Source organism: Nicotiana tabacum, chromosome 12, assembly GCF_000715075.1.
Source record: "Nicotiana tabacum cultivar K326 chromosome 12, ASM71507v2, whole genome shotgun sequence".
NCBI lineage: Eukaryota > Viridiplantae > Streptophyta > Magnoliopsida > Solanales > Solanaceae > Nicotiana > Nicotiana tabacum.
Window position 1 is genome coordinate 35,407,116 of NC_134091.1, and position 24,042 is coordinate 35,431,157.

Consider the following 24,042-nt stretch of genomic DNA (forward strand, 5'->3'; position numbering starts at 1 on the left):
GAAAATCAGACATTCAATTAATAACGAGACACTCACTGCAGGGGCGATCCAACATCATCTGAGGCCTAAAATAAAGCCTTAATAAGAGGCCTTAATGATCATCGTTTTTTTAAAAAAATAGACAAGTGGGGATGTGGAATTAAAAAAAAAAATGAGAACTTAGTTTTATATAGTACAAAAAATTAAATGAATTTAACGTTGATTGCATCACAACTCAAATGGGAGAACCCAGAAAACATACTTCCTCCGTCCCAACTTAAGTGACTCCTTTTTTTAGTAAGTCCCTTTCTATATTTGGTAATAATTCAACTTTAGATTTTTCTTTTTACCATTAATAAAATAATTTCTAGCCCACAAATTTTTATGATTTATTTAAGATTATAAGTTTCAAAAGTCTTCCTTTATTTCATAAACTCCATGTCCAGTCAAACACTTTCATATAAATTGGGACGGAGAGAGTATAATTTATGTAAGGAAAATAAATAATAAGTTAGATTATTAGATATAGTTACCTGACCAACTAATGAATAGAGAAATATAATTAAGTAAAATAAGATTGACAGAAAACTATTTTAGTTATATTAATTAGATGAAAAAATCGAGTTATTAAAAATTAATATGATAATAAAGAAATAAATTTATCAATAATAAGAGATATTTATATAAATAATATACTACTATATATAGAGAGATATAGTAATTTTAGTGCCCTTAAATTTTTAGGGCCTAAAGCAAGTGCTTCTCACTTCACTTGCTTTAGGGTGAGGCCGCCCCTGACTAACTGTTGCATGTTTTTGCATTGTGATGTTTTGCTCAAGCAAGTTTTGCTCAATCATGTTTTTGCATTGTGATGTTTTGAACGCTGGACTGATTTATTTAACCATTTGGAATATGGAATTCATGATGTGATTAATTCGAATTGGCGTCACGTCGAATTCATTGAAGTGCATTAGCCTTAACTAAGATTCAAGTTGCTGCACTTTTTGTTGCTTTCCGACTTTTCCTGAACCTATGCAGAAATTTTAAGATTCAAGTTGCTTTCCGACCGTCCATAAGATTCAAGTTGCTGCACTCTTTTTTCCCTTCAGAAATTTTATAATTAACCTAACCGCATTCATCGCAAATAATATTCCAGCTGTAGGACCATTAAGCATGGTCAAGAGCACTTGATATTTCCAGAAGAATTAAAAAATATGCTAAAATTAGTCTTTACTCCTCTTACCTACCCTTCTCTGCGTACTAATTAAATACAAGCTATAGTATATTGAAGGAGAGGAAGCGAACAGAAGAGGAAATTGCACAGAGCTAAAAGTCACCAGAAATTCCTTCATCGCTTCCATTTTTAACAATGTTTAAAACGTCAAGATATATACTTCTAACTAGTTCATTAATTTATTGACCTAGTTGGCACATGTTCTGTTTCTATACGCCATTAATTAGCAACTTTTTACTTTAGTGGATAACTTTGTGTTCATATATATGTGAAGCTACTCACTCAGTAGACTATAGGAAATATAATCAAACTCTGTAAAACGTTATTTTCGATCTCTTCAAGTAGCTGAGAAAAAAAAATGGCAATTGGGGGCATGGTTGTTGAGGGACAAGATAGCGATAACCGCTTTAACGGGAAGATAACATTCGATGTTGTCATCACTAGCATTGTTGCTGCATCAGGTGGCCTCATTTTTGGATTTGATATTGGAATTTCAGGTTAGTGTTTTCCTTTTCATTTTTGCTGATTCCTCTCCAACTTTCTTGGTAGGGGTCTACCTGATGAATGATGATCAACAGTGTTTCTTACGAAAGTCCCTATGAAGAAGGGTTAATTATCATTTGATTTAACTTGTGTATATAGAGTATATATAAAATTTACACTATTATTGTATGTAGAAGTAATTTGTTTTATTTTCCGCTTTACTAATTTCACTTTTTAGGGTTGGATACCTATAATTATCTTTTAAATGATATGATTGTGTAAAATTTATGTACTGTCTTGTCTCTGTATAGAAGTTAATCATCATCTTTAATTTTTACATAGTACTAGTGTAACACTATAAAGTCATACTAAAATAACTATAGGTTATCCATATTCAAGGAAAGAGAAGAAACATTTTTATTTCAGCTAAACAACTTTCCAGGAAATTTCAGGAACAACTGTCTTGACATTGTGTCATTCCTTTGTGAACTGGAGTATCAGCCTGATATATAAACTAAATTTAAAAAATGAGAGAACAAAAAGAGAACTGGCCATTTCCAATACGGACTCGTAATTTCTATGCTGTGTAAGCCATATATATTTACAAATACTCAATCCCTTTTAATTGTACACATCAGGAGGAGTGACAACAATGAGGCCATTCCTTGAAAAATTCTTCCCATCAATACTGAAGAAGGCAGCATCTGCTGGTGCTGAAACAAACGTGTATTGTGTGTACGGCAGCGAGGTTTTAACAGTGTTTACTTCACCACTCTACATTGTTGGCATGGTTGCGTCTCTCATACCTGGTCGCCTCACGGCCGCGATAGGACGAAGAAACATAATGGTAGTAGGAGGCTGCACTTTCTTTGCTGGTGCTGCTGTCAATGGTGCTGCTCAAAATATTTCTATGCTCATCTTGGGCCGCATTTTGCTAGGCATTGGTGTTGGCTTTACTAACCAGGTAGGGAAAGAAGAGTATGCGTTTTAGGCCTCTTCCCCAGCCTACACTTTCTAGACACAATCTTGTCTTTCCCTGAACTAAAATCAAGACTTATGTAGTAATTTAACTTTCTTTTTAATTATGTATACCTTTGAATGCTACTCCTGTATATGATGGGTCCATCCCATGACTTAAGGAAGATGGTTTTCTTCCTATGAAAAAGACTTCTAATGTGTAGGCTTTTTCAATTGACAGCCAACGTTTTTTGAATTGTCCACATTGAAGAGTTTGAAGTTTCTTTCTTTCTTTTGATGTCACTGATGACATCTGGAGGAGTATTAAATCTCTATAAATAGAGAGCTTCTGAGCCATTTATATTAGACCAACAAAGAGAGAAAGAAAGAGTGAGGTTTCACAGAAAGGGTATAAGAAAATAGTCTGTGAGAAAAATAGAGAGTGATATATTGTAGTGAGGTGGGAATATCAAAAGAGGATTATTTCTTTAAGTGTTGTAGTGGTCTTTGGAGTATTTTACTTGGACCTACAAAGTGTAAAATTCCTTGCTATAGTGATATCAGTTGCTCGTCTCGGGGCCGTGATTTCTCCCTTATTCAAAAGGGTTTTCCACGTAAAAATATTGGTGTCGTTATCACTCTTTTATTCTTGTTAATTACCATATCTCGATGCTACGTTATTATTCCGCTTTTATTACTGTGAATATTATTTTTGTAGGGGGTTTATTTCCAATAACTGGTATGAGAGCACAGGTTATGCTCGTTCACAAAAGTACTATTCACTATCGGTAGTACTATACTCGGTGAAAAACAAAAATGTCCGGCATAAAGTACGAGGTAGCAAAATTTAACGGATATAGCGGTTTCTCAACATGGCAAAGAAGGATGAGAGATCTGCTCATCCAACAAGGATTACACAAGGTACTAGATGTTGATGCCAAAATGCCTGATACCATGAAAGCTGAGGATTAGGCTGACTTGGATGAAAGGGATGCTAGTGCAATCAGGTTGCACTTATCAGATGATGTGGTAAATAACATTATTGATGAAGACATTGCACGTGGCATTTGGACAAGGTTGGAAAGCCTATACATGTCCAAAACGCTAACAAATAAATTGTACCTGAAGAAGCAGCTATACGCCCTACACATGGGTGAAGGTACGCATTTTTTGTCACATTTAAATGTATTTAATGGACTAATCACACAGCTCGCCAATCTCATAGTGAAAATCGAGGAAGAAGATAAAGTCATCTTATCGTTGAACTCGTTGACATCTTCGTACGATAATCTGGCAACAACCATCATGCACGGTTAGACTACCATTGAGTTGAAAGATGTCACATCGGCTCTTCTACTCAATGAGAAGATGAGAAAGAAGCCTGAAAATCAAGGACATGCTCTCATCACAGAAGGTAGAGGCAGGAGTTATCAAAGGAGTTCGAGCAACTATGGTAGATCTGGAGCTCGTGGGAAGTTTAAGAACCGATCCAAATCAAGAGCTAGAAATTTCTAAACTTGTGATCAACCAGGTCACTTCCAAAGAGATTGCCCAAATCCAAGGAAGGGCAAAGGTGTAACTAGTGGCCAGAAGAATGAACGATAACACAACCGTTATGGTGCAAAACAATGATAATGTTGTCCTCTGTATAAACGAGGAACATGAATGCATGCACTTATCAGGTCCAGAGTCATAATGGGGGGTTGATACAAAAATATCTTACCATGCCACATCGGTAAGAGATCTTTTTTACAGATATGTAGCAGGTGATTTCGGCCTTCTGAGAATGGGTAACACAAGTTACTCAAAGATTGCGGGGATTGATGACATTTGTATCAAGACAAATGTCGGATGCATATTGGTTCTGAAGGGCGTGCGACATGTACCTGATTTGCGGATGAACTTGATCTCGAGAATTACTTTAGACCGAGATAGATACGAGAACTATTTTACAAATAAAAAATGGAGACTCACCAATGGATCATTAGTGATTGCAAAAGGAGTTGCTTGTGGCACGTTGTACAGGACAAATGCAGAAATATGCCAAGGTGAATTTAACGCGGCACAAGATGAGATTTCTGCATATTTGTGGCACAAAATAATGGGCCATATGAGCGAGAAGGGATTGTAGATTCTTGCCAAGAAATGACTCATTTCTTATGCCAAAGGTAAAGCGGTAAAACCTTGTGACTACTGTTTATTTGGTAAGCAACATAGAGTCTCATTTCAGACATTGTCTGAAAGAAAATTAAATATGCTTGATTTGGTATATTCTGATGTTTGTGGTCCAATGGAAATTGAATCGATGGGCGGTAACAAATATTTTGTTACTTTTATTGATGATGCTTCACGAAAATTATGGGTTTATATTTTGAAAATCAAAGATCAGGTATTTCAAGTTTTCCAGAAGTTTCATGCTGTGGTGGAAAGGGAGACAGGCCAAAAGCTAAGGCGTCTCTGAAGTGACAATGGAGGTGATTACACTTCAAGGGAGTTTGAAGAGTATTGTTCGAGCCATGGGATTAGACATGAAAAGACAGTTTCTGGAATCCCACAACACAATGGTGTAGCTGAAAGGATGAACCGCACCATTGTGGAGAAAGTGATAAGCATGCTCAGAATGGCTAAACTGCCTAAGTCATTCTGGGGTGAAGCAGTTCAGACAGCCTGTAACTTGATCAATAGGAGTCTATCAGTTCAGTTGGCGTTTGACATCCCAGAGAGAGTTTGGACCAACAAGGAAGTGACCTACTTGCATCTGAAGGTGTTCGGTTGCAGAGCTTTTGCACATGTACCAGAGGAGCAGAGAACAAAGATAGATGATAAATCTGTTCCCTGCATATTCATCGGATATGGAGATGAAGAGTTCGAATACAGATTGTGGAATCCTGTAAAGAAGAAGATCATCAGAAGTAGAGATGTAGTCTTCCGAGAAAGTGAAGTTGGAACTGCTAACGATATGCCAGAGAAGGCTAAAAATGGTATAATTCCTAATCTTGTTACTATTCCTTCTACTTCTAACAATCCCACAAGTGCAGAAAGTAGGATCGACGAGGTTGCCGAGCAGAGGGAGCAACCTGGTGAGGTTATTGAGCAGGGGGAGCCACTTTGATGGTGATGTCGAGCAAGTGGAGCACCCCCACTCAGGGAGAAGAACAACCTCAACCTATGAGGAGATCAGAAAGGCTAAGGGTAGAGTCATACAGGTACTCTGCCAAGGAGTATGTCCTCATCAGTGATGAGGGGGAGCCAGAAAGTCTTAAGGAGGTGTTGTCTCATCCAGAAAAGAACCAGTGAATAAAATCCAGGCAAGAAGAGATAGAATCTCTACATGAAAAATGGCACTTACAAGCTGGTTGAACTTCCAAAAGGTAAAAGACCACTCAATTGTAAGTGAGTCTTTAAAATCAAGAAAGATGGAAATGGAAAGCTGGTCACATACAAAGCTCGATTGGTGGTTAAAGGCTTCGAATAGAAGAAAGGTATTGATTTTGATGAAATTTTCTCACCTGTTGTCAAAATGACTTCTATTCGAACAATCTTGAGTTTAACAGCTAGCCTAGATCTTGAAGTGGAGCAGTTGGACGTGAAAACTGTATTTCTTCACGGAGATTTGGAAGAGGAGATCTATATGGAGTAGCCAGAAGGATTTGAAGTAGCTGAAAGGAAACACATGGTATGCAAACTGAATAAAAGTCTTTATGGGTTGAAGCATGCACCAAGGCAATGGTACAAGAAGTTTGACTCATTCATGAAAAGTCAAACCTACACAAAGACATATTCTGATCCATGTGTATACTTCAAGAGATTCTTAAGAGAAGTACATTGAACGTGTACTGGAACGCTTCAACATGAAGAATGCTAAGCCAGTCAGCACAGCTCTTACCGATCATCTAAAGTTGAGAGCAAGAAGATGTGTTCTACAACAGTGGAGGAGAAAGGGAACATGGCTAGAGTTCCATATTCTTAATCAGTTGGAAGCTTTATGTATGCAATGGTATGCACCGGACCAGATATTACTCATGCAATTGGTGTTATTAGAAGGTTCCTTGAAAATCCATGAAAAGAACATTGGGAAGTAGTCAAGTGGATATTGAGGTACCTGAGAGGTACCATAGGAGATTGCTTGTGTTTTAGAGGATCTGATCCAATCGTGAAGGGATACACAGACGCTGATATGGCAGGTGATCTTGATAATCGTAAATCTACCACATGATACATGTTCACATTTTCAGGGGGAGATATATCATGGTAGTCGAAGTTGCAGAAGTGTGTCGCACTCTCTACAACTGAAGCGGAGTATATTGCAGCTACAGAAGCTGGCAATGAGATGGTTTGGCTGAAACGGTTCCTTCGAGAGCTTGAATTGCATCAAAACGGGCATGTCGTCTATTGTGACAGTCAAAGTGCAATAGACCTAAACAAAAACACCATGTATCACGCAAGGACGAAGCATATCGACGTGAGATATCACTGGATTTGAGAAAGAATAGAGGATGGATTTATACATGTCAAGAAGATCCATACAAGTGAAAATCCTTCGGATATGCTAACTAAGGTGGTACCAGAAGACAAGTTCGAGCTATGTAAAGAACTTGTCGGCATGCACTCAAACTAGAAACTCTGGTGTTACCTCTTTCAGGTGAATGAGACTGGAGGGGAAGTTTGATGGGTTCAGTCCATGACTTAAGGAAGATGTTTTTCTTCCTTTGAAAAAGACTTCTAATGTCAGTAGTTATTTTCAATTGGCAGCCAACGTTTTTTGAATTGTCCACATTGAAGAGTTTGAAGTTTCTTTCTTTCTTTTGATGTCAGTGATATCATCTGGAGGAGTATTAAATCTCTATAAATAGAGAGCTTCTGATCCATTTGTATTAGACCAACAAAGAGAGAAAGAAAGAGTGAGGTTTCACAGAAAGGGTATAAGAAAATAGTATGTGAGAAAAATAGAGAGTGAGCGATATTGTAGTAAGGTGGGAATATCAAAAGAGGGTTATTTCTTTTCAGTGTTGTAGTGGTCTTTGGAGTATTTTACTCGGACCTACAAAGTATAAAATTCCTTGCTATAGTGATATTAGTTGCTCGTCTCGAGGTCGTGGTTTTTTCCTTATTCAAAAGGGGTTTCCACGTTAAACCCTTGGTGTCGTTGTCACTCTTTTATTCTTGTTAATTACCGTATCTCGACGTTATGTTATTATTCCAATTTTATTACTGTGAATATTATTTCTGTAGGGGGTTTATTCCCAACAATATATCTCTCAAAAGTGGCACCTTCAAAATGGCGAGGTGCATTCAGCACAGGCTTCTAATTCTTCATAGGCCTTGGCGTTGTTATAGCGAATTGCATAAACTATGCCACCTCTAAGCTCAGCTAGGGATGGCGCCTCTCCCTCGTCCTGGCCGTAGTTCCAGCCGCGACAATGGCCATATGTGCATTTCGCATTTATTTTTGTTCGTTTTCTCTTTTACATATAATATTGGCATCTGAACCGTCTTGTATGTTATTTCTCATTAGTACAGGAACCGTGTATATCATGCACTTAGTATTTTTTTTATCTCTCCTGAGATTTGAACCATTATACTTCAAAAGAACAAGGGATCTTTACACAAATAGCCGGTTCGCTGTTAATTTTTTTAGCTATATACATAGATTATACATTAATTATACATGATTATACACATACAATACATGAACTATGCATATATTATACCTCCACTAGCTATTTTTAGTTTAACCGGCTGTATGGGGGGGCTATTTGAGTTAATTCTTCTATTTAATATTACACTTTATTGACACTAAGTCATACTTTTGGGTGCAGGTGCACTTCTCATTTCAGACATACCTAGCAGCCTAGTTCAGCGTGGAAACTGTAGGGGTGGAAAATGGGCGGGTTAGGCTGAATTTGGGCGGGTCAAGATGGGTTAGGTCAATAAATGGGTCATTGCCCAACCCATCCCAAAGTGTACTTGGGCTAAGATGGGCTGGGTCAAGATGGGCTAAACAATGGATCATAACCCAACTCGCCCAACTTGATCATGTTTTAGAACCATGCTCATCTTGCGTAAACAAAACTTTTTACCTTTTATACACATATGTATAAAAGATAAATAAATACTATTAGTATTTTGAGAATCAAAATATATTTACTTAAATAACAAATTAATATTTAAAATATGTGAGGTGAAAAATATTTTGCGGGTAGGGAGTTGGGTGGGTCAGAATGGGCTATAAAAAATAATGGGTTAACTTAGACTCAACCCAAATAGACCCATAAGCTAAAATGTTTGTAGCCCAACCCTTTAATCTCTGGGCGGGTTGGATGGGGTTGGGCTCAAATTGCCACCCTAGTGGAAAGTTGGAGCTAGCAAAGCAGTCTCTAGCAAAAGTTCAGGAACCAATAATAACACTGAAATTGAAGCTAAGTTAGCTGATATTATTAAATCTAGTGAAAGTGCAAGAGCTTCAAACGAAGAGCCTTTTGTAACAATCTTTAAGAGACAACATCGGCCTCATTTGGTCATGTCCATTGCCATACCATTTTTCCAGCAAATGACGGGGATTAATATCATTGCATTCTACGCCCTTGTCTTTTTTCGATCAGTCGGTTTTGGAAATAACTCGGCTCTACTTGGTGCTATTATACTTGGATTAGTCAATCTTGGTTCAATCCTTGTGTTTACTGGTATTGTTGATCAGTTTGGTCGGAGATTTCTCTTCATACTGGGTGGAGTACAAATGCTCTTCTGCCAGGTGTGTGCTTAACTAATAGCCAACCAAGACAACACGTTATGCACCCAAATATCCAAGATAAAACTCAAGGAATAGTTAGTTCAAGAGTTAAATATGTTTTGTGCGTCGATAGTGTATAAGTTAGTTTTCTCATCTTGGCTTACAACAATATATGTAACTTTTCATAACAAGCCAGATAAGGTAACCGAAAAAATAGGGTAATAACCTGCTATAACCAGTTAAATTGTAATAGTAGCGTAAAATTTCTTGATATTGTCAGTGTATATAAGTTAAATTTTTAGAGAGTCTTAACTTCTATATGCTAATGTTGTGTTGTTTTGTTGCAATATCAAGTTAAATTGACATGCAATAACATATAAATGCAAACTTTTAACAAATTTGATAGGGTAACCGATCAAGAAAATAGAGTAAATATTAAATTATACTTATAAATGAAAGATATTTATATTATCAGTGTGTATAACTTTGATGATCCTTATGCTAATTACATGATTGGCTTAATGTTGGTGAAGGTAGCTATTGCTTCTACACTTGCACTTTCAATAGGTGAAAATGGAAACAAACACATAACCAAGCAATATGCTACCTTAGTCCTTGCCCTGATGTGCATCTATGCTGCTGGTTTTGGTTGGTCATGGGGTCCTCTAAGTTGGCTCATTCCAAGCGAAATAGGAATTTTATCGTAAGTGGATCATGATAAAAACATAATTAAGTAAATAAAAGTATTTTTGCTCTAACAGATTAAATTTTATATTTGCAATAAGATTAACTCAGAATTTTAAGTTTACAAACATGGGAAGAAGAAATAATCTCACTACAACGCGTTCAACAAGTTACAAAGAAGCTCTTCCATATTAAAATTCTAAATATTAGGACTTTGTACCTAGTTCAATTAAAGATTGAGTAAAATTTTTATTGTTTTCAAGATCCTAGTATATTAGAAAAATAATTAAATGATAATATTGTCTCATGTGAACTTTATTTTCTAAGGGTGAAAAAAGGCGAACGACATTTTGCTAATTTAATATTATATTTATGAGGATTTCAAACATAAATTAAAAAAGAAATAGACAAAATAATAATTATAATTTTACCGACTCCTAAACAAACTTGGACGATATATTAATGTGTAGGAGGAATTTTCAGACCACATTGACTCTTAATGTTCTTTTCGTTGATTAAGAGGCCAATTGTATTGTTTTTTAAAAAAAGAAAAGAAATAAAGATATTGACATACCAAAGTCTTAATATACTGTTTCATACGTGGTCTAGAAGAATTTCACCGTAGTTGGATATGTAGTAAGATTTCACCCTATAATTGGATAGCAACACTTCGAGGCCAGAGGGTTTACCCACCTCATGAAGATGGTGTGAGTGTTGATTTAAAATCCTAATATTAGGAAAATAAATATGGAGGATATTATATATGTTACACAATTTATATAAGTTAAAATCTTAATTTAACTTTAAGAAGTCTTAAATGCTAGAACTTTCAACACAATTCATATAAGGAAGTATTTAATAAGTAAAATTTTAGCCTATTTAAACTCCTAAATATTGGGATAGTAAATTAAATTACAACTTTGTCCAATGTAAAATCTACTTTTAAATCTACTTTTAAAGGGTAAATGTCACGATCCAAAATCTAACTAGTCGTGATGGCACCTAACCCAACCCGCTAGGTAAGCCAATTAGCAACTATCCAATTTAATGAGATTTGTTAAGACAAATGAATGATAAATAACTAAATCTTTATACATTTCTCAAGGACTGGTAGTACAAATCATGAGCTTCTAAGATTTAAAATTTACAAAGCGGATATGAAATAAAGTACATCATCTATTTGAAAAATACATGAACAGATTAAAATTCTAAAGCTACAAAGATCAAAAGGCAGCTATGACTGGAACACATGTACGTCTTCAAACCCAGCTCCCGCCGTATGTAGCAACATCAACATCCAACATTTGCACGCAAGGTGCATAAGTGTAGTATGAGTACAACCGACCCCATGTACTCAATAAGTAACAAACCTAACCTTAGGTTGAAAGTAGTGATGAGTTAAAACAAAGGTCGGAGTCCAACACCAATAGCCAACAACAGTTCATAACAACATAATAAAAGTGATAAAAGAAGTAACTCAGAGATATATTGCTCAACTAGTTCACGGTTCCGAAAAATAGGCATATTTTTCAAGTATATCATTGAAAACCCAAACCTTTTACCGAAATCACCAAAATATGAGTATGTTTGTGAAACTCTGATTTTTCCCAAAACTTTCAATAGATAAATGTTCATTTTCAAATGGCATGAGGAAAATACATTTCTATGCCTATATGTCAAGTGTGCATGTCGAATGCCATGCAACTCAGTGATAAAACTATATACATACTCTCAGAGTATCAATTCACCCAGTCCTCACAGTCACTCAGTCCTCCCAATCACTCGGCACTCACTCTCGGCACTCGCACTCACTAGGTACCTATGCTCACTGTGGGTGTGCAGACTCTGGAGGGGTAGATCCAGCCCAAGCACTATAATAAGCCAATCATGGCATTTATCAATAATACTTATTGCGGCGTGCAACCCGATCCCATCATGAATCAATAATACCTGCTGCAGCGTGCAACCCGATCCCATCAATATCCTCACAATCAGGCCCTCGGCCTTACTCAGTCATCAATCTCTCCAGTCTCTCGGGCTCACAATGTCATGAAAATCATCCCTAAATGATAATGTGATGTATCAATAAATAGTAACATAGACTGAGATATGATAACAGAGACTGAGATATGATATCAATAAATGAATGCGTATGACTGAGTATGTAATTACAATGTACGCAAATAATTCAACAGCAGAAATGACCCCAGTGGGTCCCAACAGGATAAGCATATAGCCTAGACATGGTTTCTAACATGGATCATATCTCAATTACTCTAGCACGTAGAGATTTTATGGATAGAAATAAGATTAGGTAACTACACAGTACCACATAAATGACCGAGTCATAATTCACACGATGCATGCCCACAAGCCCGTCACCTAGCATGTGCGTCAACCTAACACCAAACACATATCACGTATATTCAGGGGTTCATACCATCATCAACAAGTTTAGAAATATTACTTACCTCGAACAAGCCAAATCCATGTAACGACCCAACCAGTCGTTTCGATCATTTTCACTTTGCTCGGTAGTTTGAGGGCATTAATAGCTCCGTATGATGTGTTATGACTTGTTTGAATCGTCGATTTTGGTTTTCAAGTTAATCGGAATCGATTTGGAAGAATAAACTTCATGATTTAAGCTTTAAGTTAGAAGACTTAACCAAGTTTGACTTTTTAGTATTCGACCTCGAATCAAAGTTTTGAGATTTTGTTAGGTCCGGATGGTGATTTTTGACTTGGGCATATTCCTGGGTTTGCATTTGTATATTTCTAGAAGGATTCGACGCTAATTGGCGAAAGTTGGAAATTTGAAGGTTTGGAAAGTTCATAAATTTGAGCGGGAGTTGAATTTGATGATATCGGATTCGGATTGTAGTTCCGGGAATTAGAATAGTTTTGTTATGTCATTTGAGACTTGTGTGCAAAATTTGAGTTCATTCCGAGTTGATTTGATGTGTTTCGGCACGAAATTTGGAAGTTGAAAAATATAAAGTTCATTAAGTTTGAATTGATGTATGAATCATCGTTTCAATGTTGTTATGCGTGATTTGAGGCCTCGAGTAAAGACGTATCATGTTATAGGACTTTTTGGTATATTCGGACGGGGTCCCGAGTGGCTCGGGTGAGTTTTGGACGAGGTTCGGATCGTTTCAGATTATTATGCTAAGGCTGGTTTGGCAGATTCTGGTGCGACCGCACATGCGATCGGTTTGGTCACAGGTGCGTGACCACAAACACGAATAGAGCATCGCGGAAGTAGTTAGCAGGACTGTCGCTGGGTCGCAAAAGCGATGCATTTTTGCGCATAAGAGGAACTATGGATCGCAGAAGCAAAGGCAAGTGCAAAAGCGTAAGCCTTGTTCGCACCTGCATTTGCGCAGAAGCGGAGACTTTCCGCAGGTGTGATGGTCTGATTATCAGTGCTCTTCCGCAGGAGCGTGAATGCTTTTTGCAAAAGCGACGCCGCAGAAGTGGCCCTTGGTTAGAAAAAGCGAAAATCGTAGGGCAGAAGCTATATTTTCGAGGGTTGGTCATTTTATTCTTATTATGGGATTTTGGAGCTCGGTTTAGGCGACTTTGGAGAGGAAATTCACCGTGTGACTTGGGGTAAGCATTCTTGACTCACTCATGATTTTATTTCGTGATTCTATCTTCGTTTTTGGTAATTGAATTATGAATTATAAAGAGAAATTAGGGGTTTTAGCCTATAGTTTCATAGAATGAGTTTTTGAGTTTTTAACATCGATTCAGAGTCGGATTTGAGTGAAACTTGTATGGTTGGACTCGTAATTGAATGAGTTGTCGGATTTTATATGTTTCGTTGGGTTCTGAGGCATGGGCCCAGGTTAGACTTTTGGGTTGATTTTGGGATTTTAATTAAATATTCGACCTTTATCATTTGGAATTGTTTTCATAGGAATTATTTGATGTATTTGAGTTTCTTTTTGTTAGATTCGAGTCGTTCGAAGGCTAGTACACGTGGGATGGCATTTTTAATGCATCGCTTGGCTTACTCGATATTAGATTTGGCTTGTTCGAGATAAGTAACACTTCTAAACTTGGTGTTGAAGGTATGAAACCTCGAATTACGTGTTATCTGATTAATGTTGAGGTGACGCGCATGCTAGGTGTCGGGCGTGTGGGCGTGCACCGTGTGAATTGTGATTAAGTCAATTCCGAGGAACTGTATAGCTATCTTATCTAAACACTTTTACTGTACTCTATGTGTTAAAGCACTTGAGCTGTAACTTATGTTAGAAATCACGTTTAGGCTATATGCTGGTACGATTGGGACCCGCATTGGTCGTTCTTTGCTGTTGAGTTATTTGCTTAATTGCAGTTGTGTACTCAGTCGCATTCATCATTTCATATCATCTCTCAGTCTCTGTTATTGTATATTGTCACATCTCATATCATTGATTAGGCTGCTTAGCATGAGTGTTGTGAAACCGAGAGACTGGAGGAATTGATGAGTGAGTGAGGCCTAGGGCCTGATTGTGAGGTTATTGATACTATAGCACGTGAGTTATCCGTGTGAATCCAGATGTTGATACTATAGCACACGAGTTGTCCGTGCAGCACGTAAGTTGTCTGTGCGGATCCAAATATTGATACTATGGCACGTGAGTTGTCCGGGCAGCATGTGAGTTTTCCATGCGGATTCATACCATGACTGGCTCATTATAGCGCTTGGGCTGAAGGAGCCCCTCCGGAGTCTACACACCCACAGGGAGCACAGGTACCTATTGAGTGCGAGTGCCAAGCGATTAGGAGGATTGAGTGACTGTGAGGACTGAGTGACTGGGAGGACTGAGTGGATTGATACTCTGAGAGTATGCATATGGTTATTTACTATGTTGTATTGCATTCGACATGCACTCTTGACATACAGGCATAGAGATGCATTTTTCCTCATGTTGTACGTTATCACGTCATTCATGACTTCTCATATACACTGACATATAGGTATAGAGATGTATTTTCCTCATGCCATTTGATGATGAAACATTTACCTATTGAAAGGTTTTGGAAAGAAAATCACGATTTTACAAACTCTCTCATATTTTGGTGCTTTCGGTAAGAGATTTGGGTTTTTCACTATGATACTTGAAAAGCATGCCTATTTTACGGAACTGTGAACTAGCTGAATATTATATCTCTGAGTTATTTCCTGTACCACTTTTATTATATTATTATGAACTATCATTTGCTATTGGTGTTGGGCTCTGACCTTTGTCCCAACTCGTCACTACTTTCAACCTAAGGTTAGGTTTGTTACTTATTGAGTATATGGGGTCGGTTGTACTCATACTACACTTCTTCATATTTCGTGCAAATGTAGGATGATGATGTTACTGTGCACAGAGGGAGTTGGATTTGAAGATGTACCTACGTTCCGGTCATAACTGCCTCTTGATCTTGGTAGCTTTAGAATTTTAATCTGTTCATGTACATTTCAAACAGATGATGTACTTTATTTCATACCATCTTTGTAAATTCTAAATTTTAGAAGCTCATGATTTGTACTACCAGTCCTTGGGAATGATTGTATAATAGCAGTTTTATTATCATTTCTTTCTTGAAAAATCTCATTAATTTGGATAGTTGTTAATTGGCTTACCTAGCGGGTTGGGTTAGGTGCCATCATGACTAGTTGGATTTTGGGTAGTGAAAAGTGGGTATCAGAGCTTTAGGTTCATAGGTTCTATATGTCATGAGCAAGTATCTAGTAGAGTCTTGTGGATCGGTATGATGACGTCCATACCTATCTTCGAGAGGCTGCAGGGCATTTAGGATAAACTTCCCATCTTTCTTTCCTTATCGTGCGAAATTGATTAAGCTTGAAGCGTAGCTATTTGAATCCCTTCTACGCATTCGTATGCGTATGTGAGCGCTCGGTATCAGCTGTGCATCGCCGACTTGTGATTCTATGGATGAGGTGCGAGATGTAATTTCTGTGTGCTGATGATGGGCTAGTCTGGAGGACTTGAGATCGGGTTTTGACCGTAGCTTGAGCATGGGGATTTCAGATATGTGAGCACATACTTTTGGGCTTATATGTCTGGTAGCGTCCCTATGAGTGGAATTTGTGATTCGATGAGTGGTTGGATGGATATATGATGAGTATGATGTGACTGCAGGATGTGTTCAGATAGGTTGAATGTGATGAAAAATGTTTTCTTGAGATGTAAAAAGGACTATTGGGTGCTAGATTACTGTCTTGATGTGACATATAGTCTCGAGTTGAGTGTGTTGAAAGATTTTTCTTGTTGTTTAAATGTGGAACGAAGTAGATTTTCATGTCTTGTGGTGAGTTTAGACTTAGGAAGATTAAGTGATGGAGTAGTAATCATGGCTACGAAAAGGTATAACAAGATGCCAATTTGAGGCTAAGCAAGTGGGTTATCTCCTGCGGAGTAATCTACGGAGGTGTGATCCTTATAATGTTGTGCGGAGAGTTTCCTGGGGTATATGTGTTGAGATTTGAATTTGAACTTGGTTAGGAAAGTTAACATGATCGTCATGTGGATGTATGCGAGCTTAGTAGATGATTTGAGGTATTAGATGGTTTGTGTTACATGAGCTTACGGAGGATTGAGTTGAACTTCAGTGCGGGATTATGGCAGTAATAAAGTATGGGTATGGTGAGTTATCAGATGTTCTATTCTATGGCATCGAGCTAAGTGGGGAGTCTGCTATCGACGATTTGATTGCATGGTTACGTGTTGTATTGGTTTCGGTCTAAGGCATACTTGTGGATCGGTTATGACTTGCAGAGGCTGAATCAATGATGACTCGAGTAAAGAAATTTCTGGATACGGGTTATGGTACACTTTATGGGTATATGAGAATCATGGGATGATTGAGTTGTTATTCATGAAGGATGTAGTGCGCGTGGAGTAGGAAATTGCTCGGTTGCTTAAATGTGTGGATTACTTCTTTGGGTGTTGTTGTGCTAATGGGGCACATGTCATTCGGCCCGTCTGGTCGGTGAAATTGAGATTTGAGCATAGTGGATGAATCTCGAGAAGGTTCTAATGGATTCAAGATTTATAAATAGCAATTGATATTTTTTTTTTAGGATTTGTATATGGCTAGGATATGAGATTTACATTGGATGGTGTCGAGACTTGCGGTATTTCTATATCATGTAAGGCCCCATAAAATTTCGCCAAGGAATTCTAGTTTTGTAGTGCCGAGGTCGGGTAATATGTACGAATGTAATAGTTAGCAGTACGGACTTTGTGGGTTGAAGAATGCACTAAGGAGTTGATGGAAATGTTTTGTCAGAAGAAGGAAATTCTCCGGTCTGTTTCACGATCGCAGAACTGTTTCATGGGCCGCATAATCATCGCGTAGTTGAGTAGAAAATGGTTGAATTTTGAAGGTCATTTTGCGGTCCATTCTGCGATCGCATATCTATTTCGCGGTCCGCATTTTTCGTCGTAGATTTGGCACGAATAATTTTGCTGGGTCATTCTGCGGTCCAATCTGTGACCGCATAAGTGGTATGCGGACCGCATACCTGTCCAGACCATTCCAATTTTAGGGCATCACTTTCACGGTCCATTTTGCGGACCGCATATCTGTTATGCGGTCTATTTTGCGACCGCAGACCTGAGTTCAGAGGGTCCATTTTTCTATTTTTTATTACCCGATCTCATTTTGATAAATAGACTTAGGGGCTCATTTTGAAGCAAATGTCTGATGATTTTAGAGAGAGGTAAGAGCATTTTAGAGAGAGAAGGAGGAAATCTAGCATTCTAATCATCCAATCTTGCACCAACCCTCAAGAATCAAGGAAGTCAATCACTAGATTATCATCTATCCGGGTAAGTCCTACTCCTAAGCTTTCATGCAAGAGGTTATGAGTTCTAGTGTTGTGGGGTTGGAAATAGGCCATGCATGTGTCAATAGGTTGTTGTATGTGGGGGGTTAATGGACCATTTTGGATAGTTCTTATTGAAATTGGTTGAGGGAGGAAGGGATTACCATTGTAGAGCTTTGTACTCTATTTTGCATACTAGGTGTTTGACAAAATTTCTAAGAGAGTTACACCATGAGAATCCTTCTAATTATTATCCGATTTTCTCTATCTTCTTATAGATTGTTATTTCAAGAAGTGTTGGGACATTGTGAGTAACTTAAGGAAAGCTCAAACAAGGCATGTTGGCTAAATTCCTCTTTTAGAATTGAACCCCACCATGGTCTTGTAAGCCCCGTGTTGCTCATTATAAATTGATTATTCCGAATAAGCCTTGTGTCAAGGTATATATGCGTTCAATTTGTATTCCAAACATTCTTGTATGTTGAGTTACTATTTGAGAAGGTGATTAAGCATGAGCTGTGTGTTAATGTGTTATGATTTGAAAACGTGATTCTAATAAAAACTAGCATGTCGAATTGTGTAAGAAATTACATGTGCCTAAGACCCTTAATTTGGTTAGTTGCTCAAATGTGTATTTAAAGTCTTGAGTAGAAATGTCTTGTTGTTGATAACCTATAAGGATGCTTGAAAGTGAAAGAAGTGGGTTGGAGATATAAAGTGTGGCCAACGTGCCAAGAATGGAAGTTATACTTGTGGTCAATGGTGCCGAGGAAATGAAATGATGTGAGAAAGGTTTTGAAATAGGCCTTGATTCAACTGTTCCAGTCTGACTTCGAAAATAGATTTGCCTAAAAGCTTATGTACCCAAGTTATGCCCAAATGTGGTTATTTTAATTAATGTTATGCTTTGTAAGTATGTCCAATGTGGTTTGAGCTCTTATATCTTCATGAGTTGAAATTGTGTATTGCCCTTTTGGGGAAAAGTATTTCAAGAATAAATAATGTGTTACTCATTTATGATGTTAACTCGTACTTCGATTGCCTATGATTTTAACTTGTGCTTCGATTGCCTATGATTTTAACTTGTGCTATGATTGCCAATTATTCTACTCCATTTCCTGGAAAGAAATCCATTGTGTTTAAAGTCTTCGTTAATAATAAACCTAAAGTTGTGATTTCCGGAATATTCTATTTGTTGATATTTATGATGATGATCCATGAAAGTAAAGAAATAAAAATGTGGAATATGAAATACGGCCAACATGCCATGGATGAAGAATTATAAGTATGACCAAGAGAGCCAAAAAAATAATGATGTTGTAAATGGTTGAAAGTACTAATGAAGATATTTATAGCGTGAAAGATAATGAGGTGAATATAGCATATGTTTGTACTTTTATTTCCTTTGTGTGCAAAACAAAATGTCTTTGGGAGTATCATTAGCAAACCGAGGAAGGGTAGGTCGTAAGGCCTACTCCGGAAACTATACGTGCCGGTGTAGGAGTGGATTGTGGTTATTCCCCTTATTTAGGATGAGATTGAAATATTGATGTTATTGTGATTATTCCCCTTAATTAGGATGAGATTTTTGATAGCCCTGAATTTATTGTTGGCTCACACGACATATATGGGGAGATGACCTAGCCGGTCGGGTGGAGATCGGACGCCATGTTGCGCACATGGTGGTACTACTCTTGGTAACACCTTTTTTTTTGCATCACATGTCAAACCACATTGTTTGTGGGGAGATGGTCTAGCCGATCGGGCGTGATCGGACTCCGTGCTAAAAACACGATGTTATATCGGTTCTAATGATCTCCCAACCAAATATATATATATATATATATATATATATATATATATATATATATTGTTTTCATATTTTGAAAGTTGTTATGTTTTAACTGTGCATTTGGATATTATTGATTGTGACTTGTTGTTTATATGATTTTCCCTTTCTTATATTGGCATTCCATTTTGAAAGAGTATATTTAGATTTACATACTAGTACTATTCCATATGTACTAATGTCCCTTTTGCCGGGGGCGCTGCATCTTCAATGGATGCAAGTGGATTTGTCAGCGGGAAGTTTTGATCCTCGTTAGCAGTTACTCTCTATTAAGCAGATTCTGGTGAGCCCTACTCTGTTCCGGGCTTCATGTCATTTGACATTGTACTTTATGTTTTGAGGTATAGCCGGGGCCTTATCGCTGTCACTTCCATTCTTCTCTTCTGTTGTACTTAGAGGCTCCATAGATAGGTTGTGAGTGGTGTATGATGTTGGGAATTAAACTAGTAAGTGTTGGTATTTGGGCAAACACGTTTTTCATCATATCTATAAACTTGTAATATTTTGGAAATCATAAATGGATATCCTTTAGTAATGGAAAAAGAATGTGGAACACTTAACTTTTCTATGTCTATCACTTGTACTAATTCTTATATTGTTAATGGGAAAGGTTGGGTAGAAGGCATCTAGCCGACTTGCTTAATCGAGGTATCTCGGTTAAGTGCCTGTCGCGCTCCCCGAGATCGGGGCGTGACATATCATTATAGATTTTATAGTTCGGTATTAAAAAGGTGGAGGAAACGGCTTCAGATTCATTGAAGGTCTCTTCAAAGTGGGTATCTTGGTTGCGGTATGTTTGGGGGTGGTTAAGAGGGAATACAATGGCTTTTGGGCTTTAGGACGTTATGGTTTTATGCTAGGATCCCTTGTGGTGAGCTTTGGGTAAGTATCGTGATATTCTAATAAGGAGAAGTGTCAGTTTGAGGGCAATTTGGAAGGAACTCAGAGAAATGGGATAGCTTGGTTGTAGGTTGGATCAGTACGGTAATAGATATGATCGGTCCTTTGGGTACTTATGATGTGGCGAGTCTCTTTAGGTGTTTTGGTGTCAATACTCTTGGGTTTGGCAAACTGCGTGGTTTGGTTGAGTTAGATAGACTCAGTTCTGATGGTTTGATTATGGGAAAATAGGTTTCGAAGAGTTCTCGATGATTTCTATCATGGCTTGGGATGGATATTTCCTACTGGCATGAAGAACATGTTGCGTATTGTGATTTTCTCTTGGATGAGATCAAATAAAAGGTTTCTGACTGATCGAGTATGTATTCTGCTTGTGACTTAGAGTTGATTATGAGATTCTCGTATGTTTCATATGATGGCATGATAGATGCGACGTGTTGAATAGGATTGAGTTTTGCATGTGCAAGGTCACAGTTCATATTTGGAGGGAAGGTCATGAATTTTGAACAGCATGGACAGTTTCAGATATATAGATGGATGTTATAACTGCTTGGTAATTCCTGAGAAGAGTGCGCATTTCAGAAGGCGCACTGAGTGTTGACTTACAGATGCTTCATTTGTATTACGGTATTGGCTTGGTTGATCGGCTGCTGATATTCAGATTTTGCTATGTGGCACGGAAGAATTATGGAAGTATTCCTCGTGGGATGATCGTGTATGAGAGATGTGTTAGACATTTGGGCGGTGGAGTTGGGATCATATATGGTGATTCGTGTGTTCTACGGATTTGGAGACAATGAGTTCTCAAAAGCAGATTGTTTCGTGGTTGTGGACGGTTAATATGTGGCCAAAGCTAGCCAGGTGATAGTATATGTTATGGTTAGGCCATTGTGGACTTTCGGAGGATTAATTATATATTTGTGGATGACCAGAGATGATTTAGGGCTCATTGGTAGGCCCAACGAGGATGTGTATTCTACACCGGATCGGATTGGTCGACTCCGTACTACTATTGTTGAGGGATGTGCCATTCGGTCAAAGTGGAGCGTATTCGTGTTCTTATATGTTCTATGAATTGCCTTTCTATGCCACGATGGGTTTTGATTTGTTGGCTAAAAGCACACATGGTGCGGTTCTATTTGGGTCTTGTAGCGAGATTTGAGCGAGATGGCTATTGGGGTGTCGAATAGTTGATTGTGCCTTGGTTATGTTCTCTCCAGACTATGGTATATTGTGTTATTTTCTTCTCCGTGGTTATAGTCATACACTTCGGGTATTTGATGTCGAATTGCGTGTAGTTGTTGATTTTGAGCATGATGGCTTGAGGTTTCCATATGGATCCGTGTCTGGATGGGGCCACGCATTGCAGCTGGGTTATGTCGGGATATGATCCTTTGTGTTAGATTTGTGTGTCTTGGTTCTACTATGTAATATGGGTTTGTAACATTACGGTTGTGGTTGTACTTGTCGAGCTTGCGGGACGGTTCTCTCATTGTAGTCATTTTCTATGTTTGAGTACATTTGAATTATTGTGTATTGGTGCACGGATTGCAAGGTTTGTGGCTTTGGGTAGTATTGGTATGACATGTTAGTAGAGTAGCTTGTATTTGATAAGATGAGGTCGTTGGGCCTAGAATGGGTGCTATCGGATCTGATTACGGTATATTTGGAAGGATAATATTGCTGATCAGCTTAGAAATGGGCTATAGTTCTTGTCGAAGGAGAGGGATCTCCATGGCTTTATGATCTGATAAGTGGTTATGAGTTTTTGCATGTTTCTTCCATCATTGGCAATGTACGAAGGTTTTAGAACGAGGTTTTGTTTGATACGGGGTTTATTACCGGAATCGGGTTTGCTTCGAGCAGTTATTGTGGTCAGAATTATTACTATAAGAATTTGTGTTATGTGATATATCATGTTATTACATCTTGGGTAATGGTTAAGGCTTGATACAACTTGTTCACACTTATACAGTGTGTAGATGCGAGATTCAGATCTTATAGAAAATTCTGGATGTTGTGAATTGGATTCTGTTGTTTACGAGCTAAGGTTGTGTAATGACCCGGGCGGTGGTTTTGAGAGTTATAGCCCCGATCCCCTATTTACTACTTTCCCAGTATCTTTTTCTACTTATGTCACTTGCCGGGAGGTTGTTGTTGTGATTTCGGAGTGAATTGGGACACTTAGTCCCTAAATAGAAGCTTAAGTCTTAGGATTTTGACTGTAGTTGGAACTATGTGAAAACGATTCCGTAATAGAGTTTTGTTGATTTCGTTAGCTCCGTTGGGTGATTCTGGACTTAGGAGCGTGTCTAGACTATGAATTGGAGGTCCGTAGCTGATTTAGGCTTGAATTGGCGAAAGTCGAATTTTTGGAGATTTTGACCGGTAGTGAACTTTTTGATATCGAGGTCGGATTCCGATTCCTGAAGTTGGAGTAGGTCTGTAATGTCAATTATGACTTGTGTGCAAATTTTGAGGTCAATTGAACGTGATTTGATAGGTTTCGGTATCGATTGTAGAAATTTAAAGTTTCAAGTTCATTAAGTTCGAATCGGTGGGTGATTCGTGTTTTTAGTGTTTTTTGATGTGATTCGAGGGCTCGACTAAGTTCGTATAGTGTTTTAGGACTGACCATGTTCCACAGGCGCGCACACATAGGTGCGGCCCTTTCATCGCAGATGCGGACCCAGCCCCTTAAGTCATTTCAGCTCCTGCGAGGGAAATTCCGCAGGTGCGGCGTCACAGGTGCAACAGTAGGTTCTCAGATGCGGAATCACTTAGCAGAAAAAGGTCAATTACGAGGGTTTGATCGCATTTTCATTTTGGGTCCTTGAGAGCTCGGATTAAGGCGATAATTCAAGGATTTTCAAAGAGAACTTTGGGGTAATGATTCTTAACTCGTTTATGGTTATATTTCACTAATCTATAGTTGAATTCATCATTTAATTAAGGAGTTTGGTTGAGAAATTTGGGAAAAAGTTGAAAGGTTCTTCAAATAAGCTTTTGTGTTTTGATTGGGATTTTGATATTGGATTTGGATAATTTTGGTACGAATGAGCTCATGAGTGAATGTTTGTTCATATTTTGTGACTTTTATCCGATTCTGAGACGTGGGCCCGGGTCGACTTTTTGTGGCGATTTTCTAAATTCTTGCTTTTGCTTTGATTTCATTAATTAGATTAATTTCTTATAGTTGTATTTATGGTATGTAATTGATTTTGGCTAGATTTGGGCCATTTGGACTTGGATATTCGTGGAAAAGGCATTGTTACTGATTGATTGAGCTTGGTTCGAGGTAAGTGGCTTGCCGAACATTATGGGGGGGGGGATACCTTTAGGATTTGGTAATAGTTGTGATATGTGAGGGCTGTGTACGTGAGGTGACG

The 24,042-nt window shown here is 38.0% G+C and overlaps 1 protein-coding gene across 1 annotated transcript in view; it reads left to right on the forward strand.

Annotated features, from left to right (window-relative positions):
• The first annotated feature begins 1,231 nt into the window (after window positions 1–1,231).
• The window catches only part of LOC107813720 (sugar transport protein 5-like), a 53,104-nt gene continuing 30,293 nt past the window's right edge, over window positions 1,232–24,042 (forward strand). Inside the window, 2 exon segments of the mRNA XM_075227249.1 lie at window positions 1,232–1,710; window positions 2,335–2,660. Of these exon segments, the coding sequence (XP_075083350.1) occupies window positions 1,572–1,710; window positions 2,335–2,660 (465 nt within the window). The 5' untranslated portion in view covers window positions 1,232–1,571.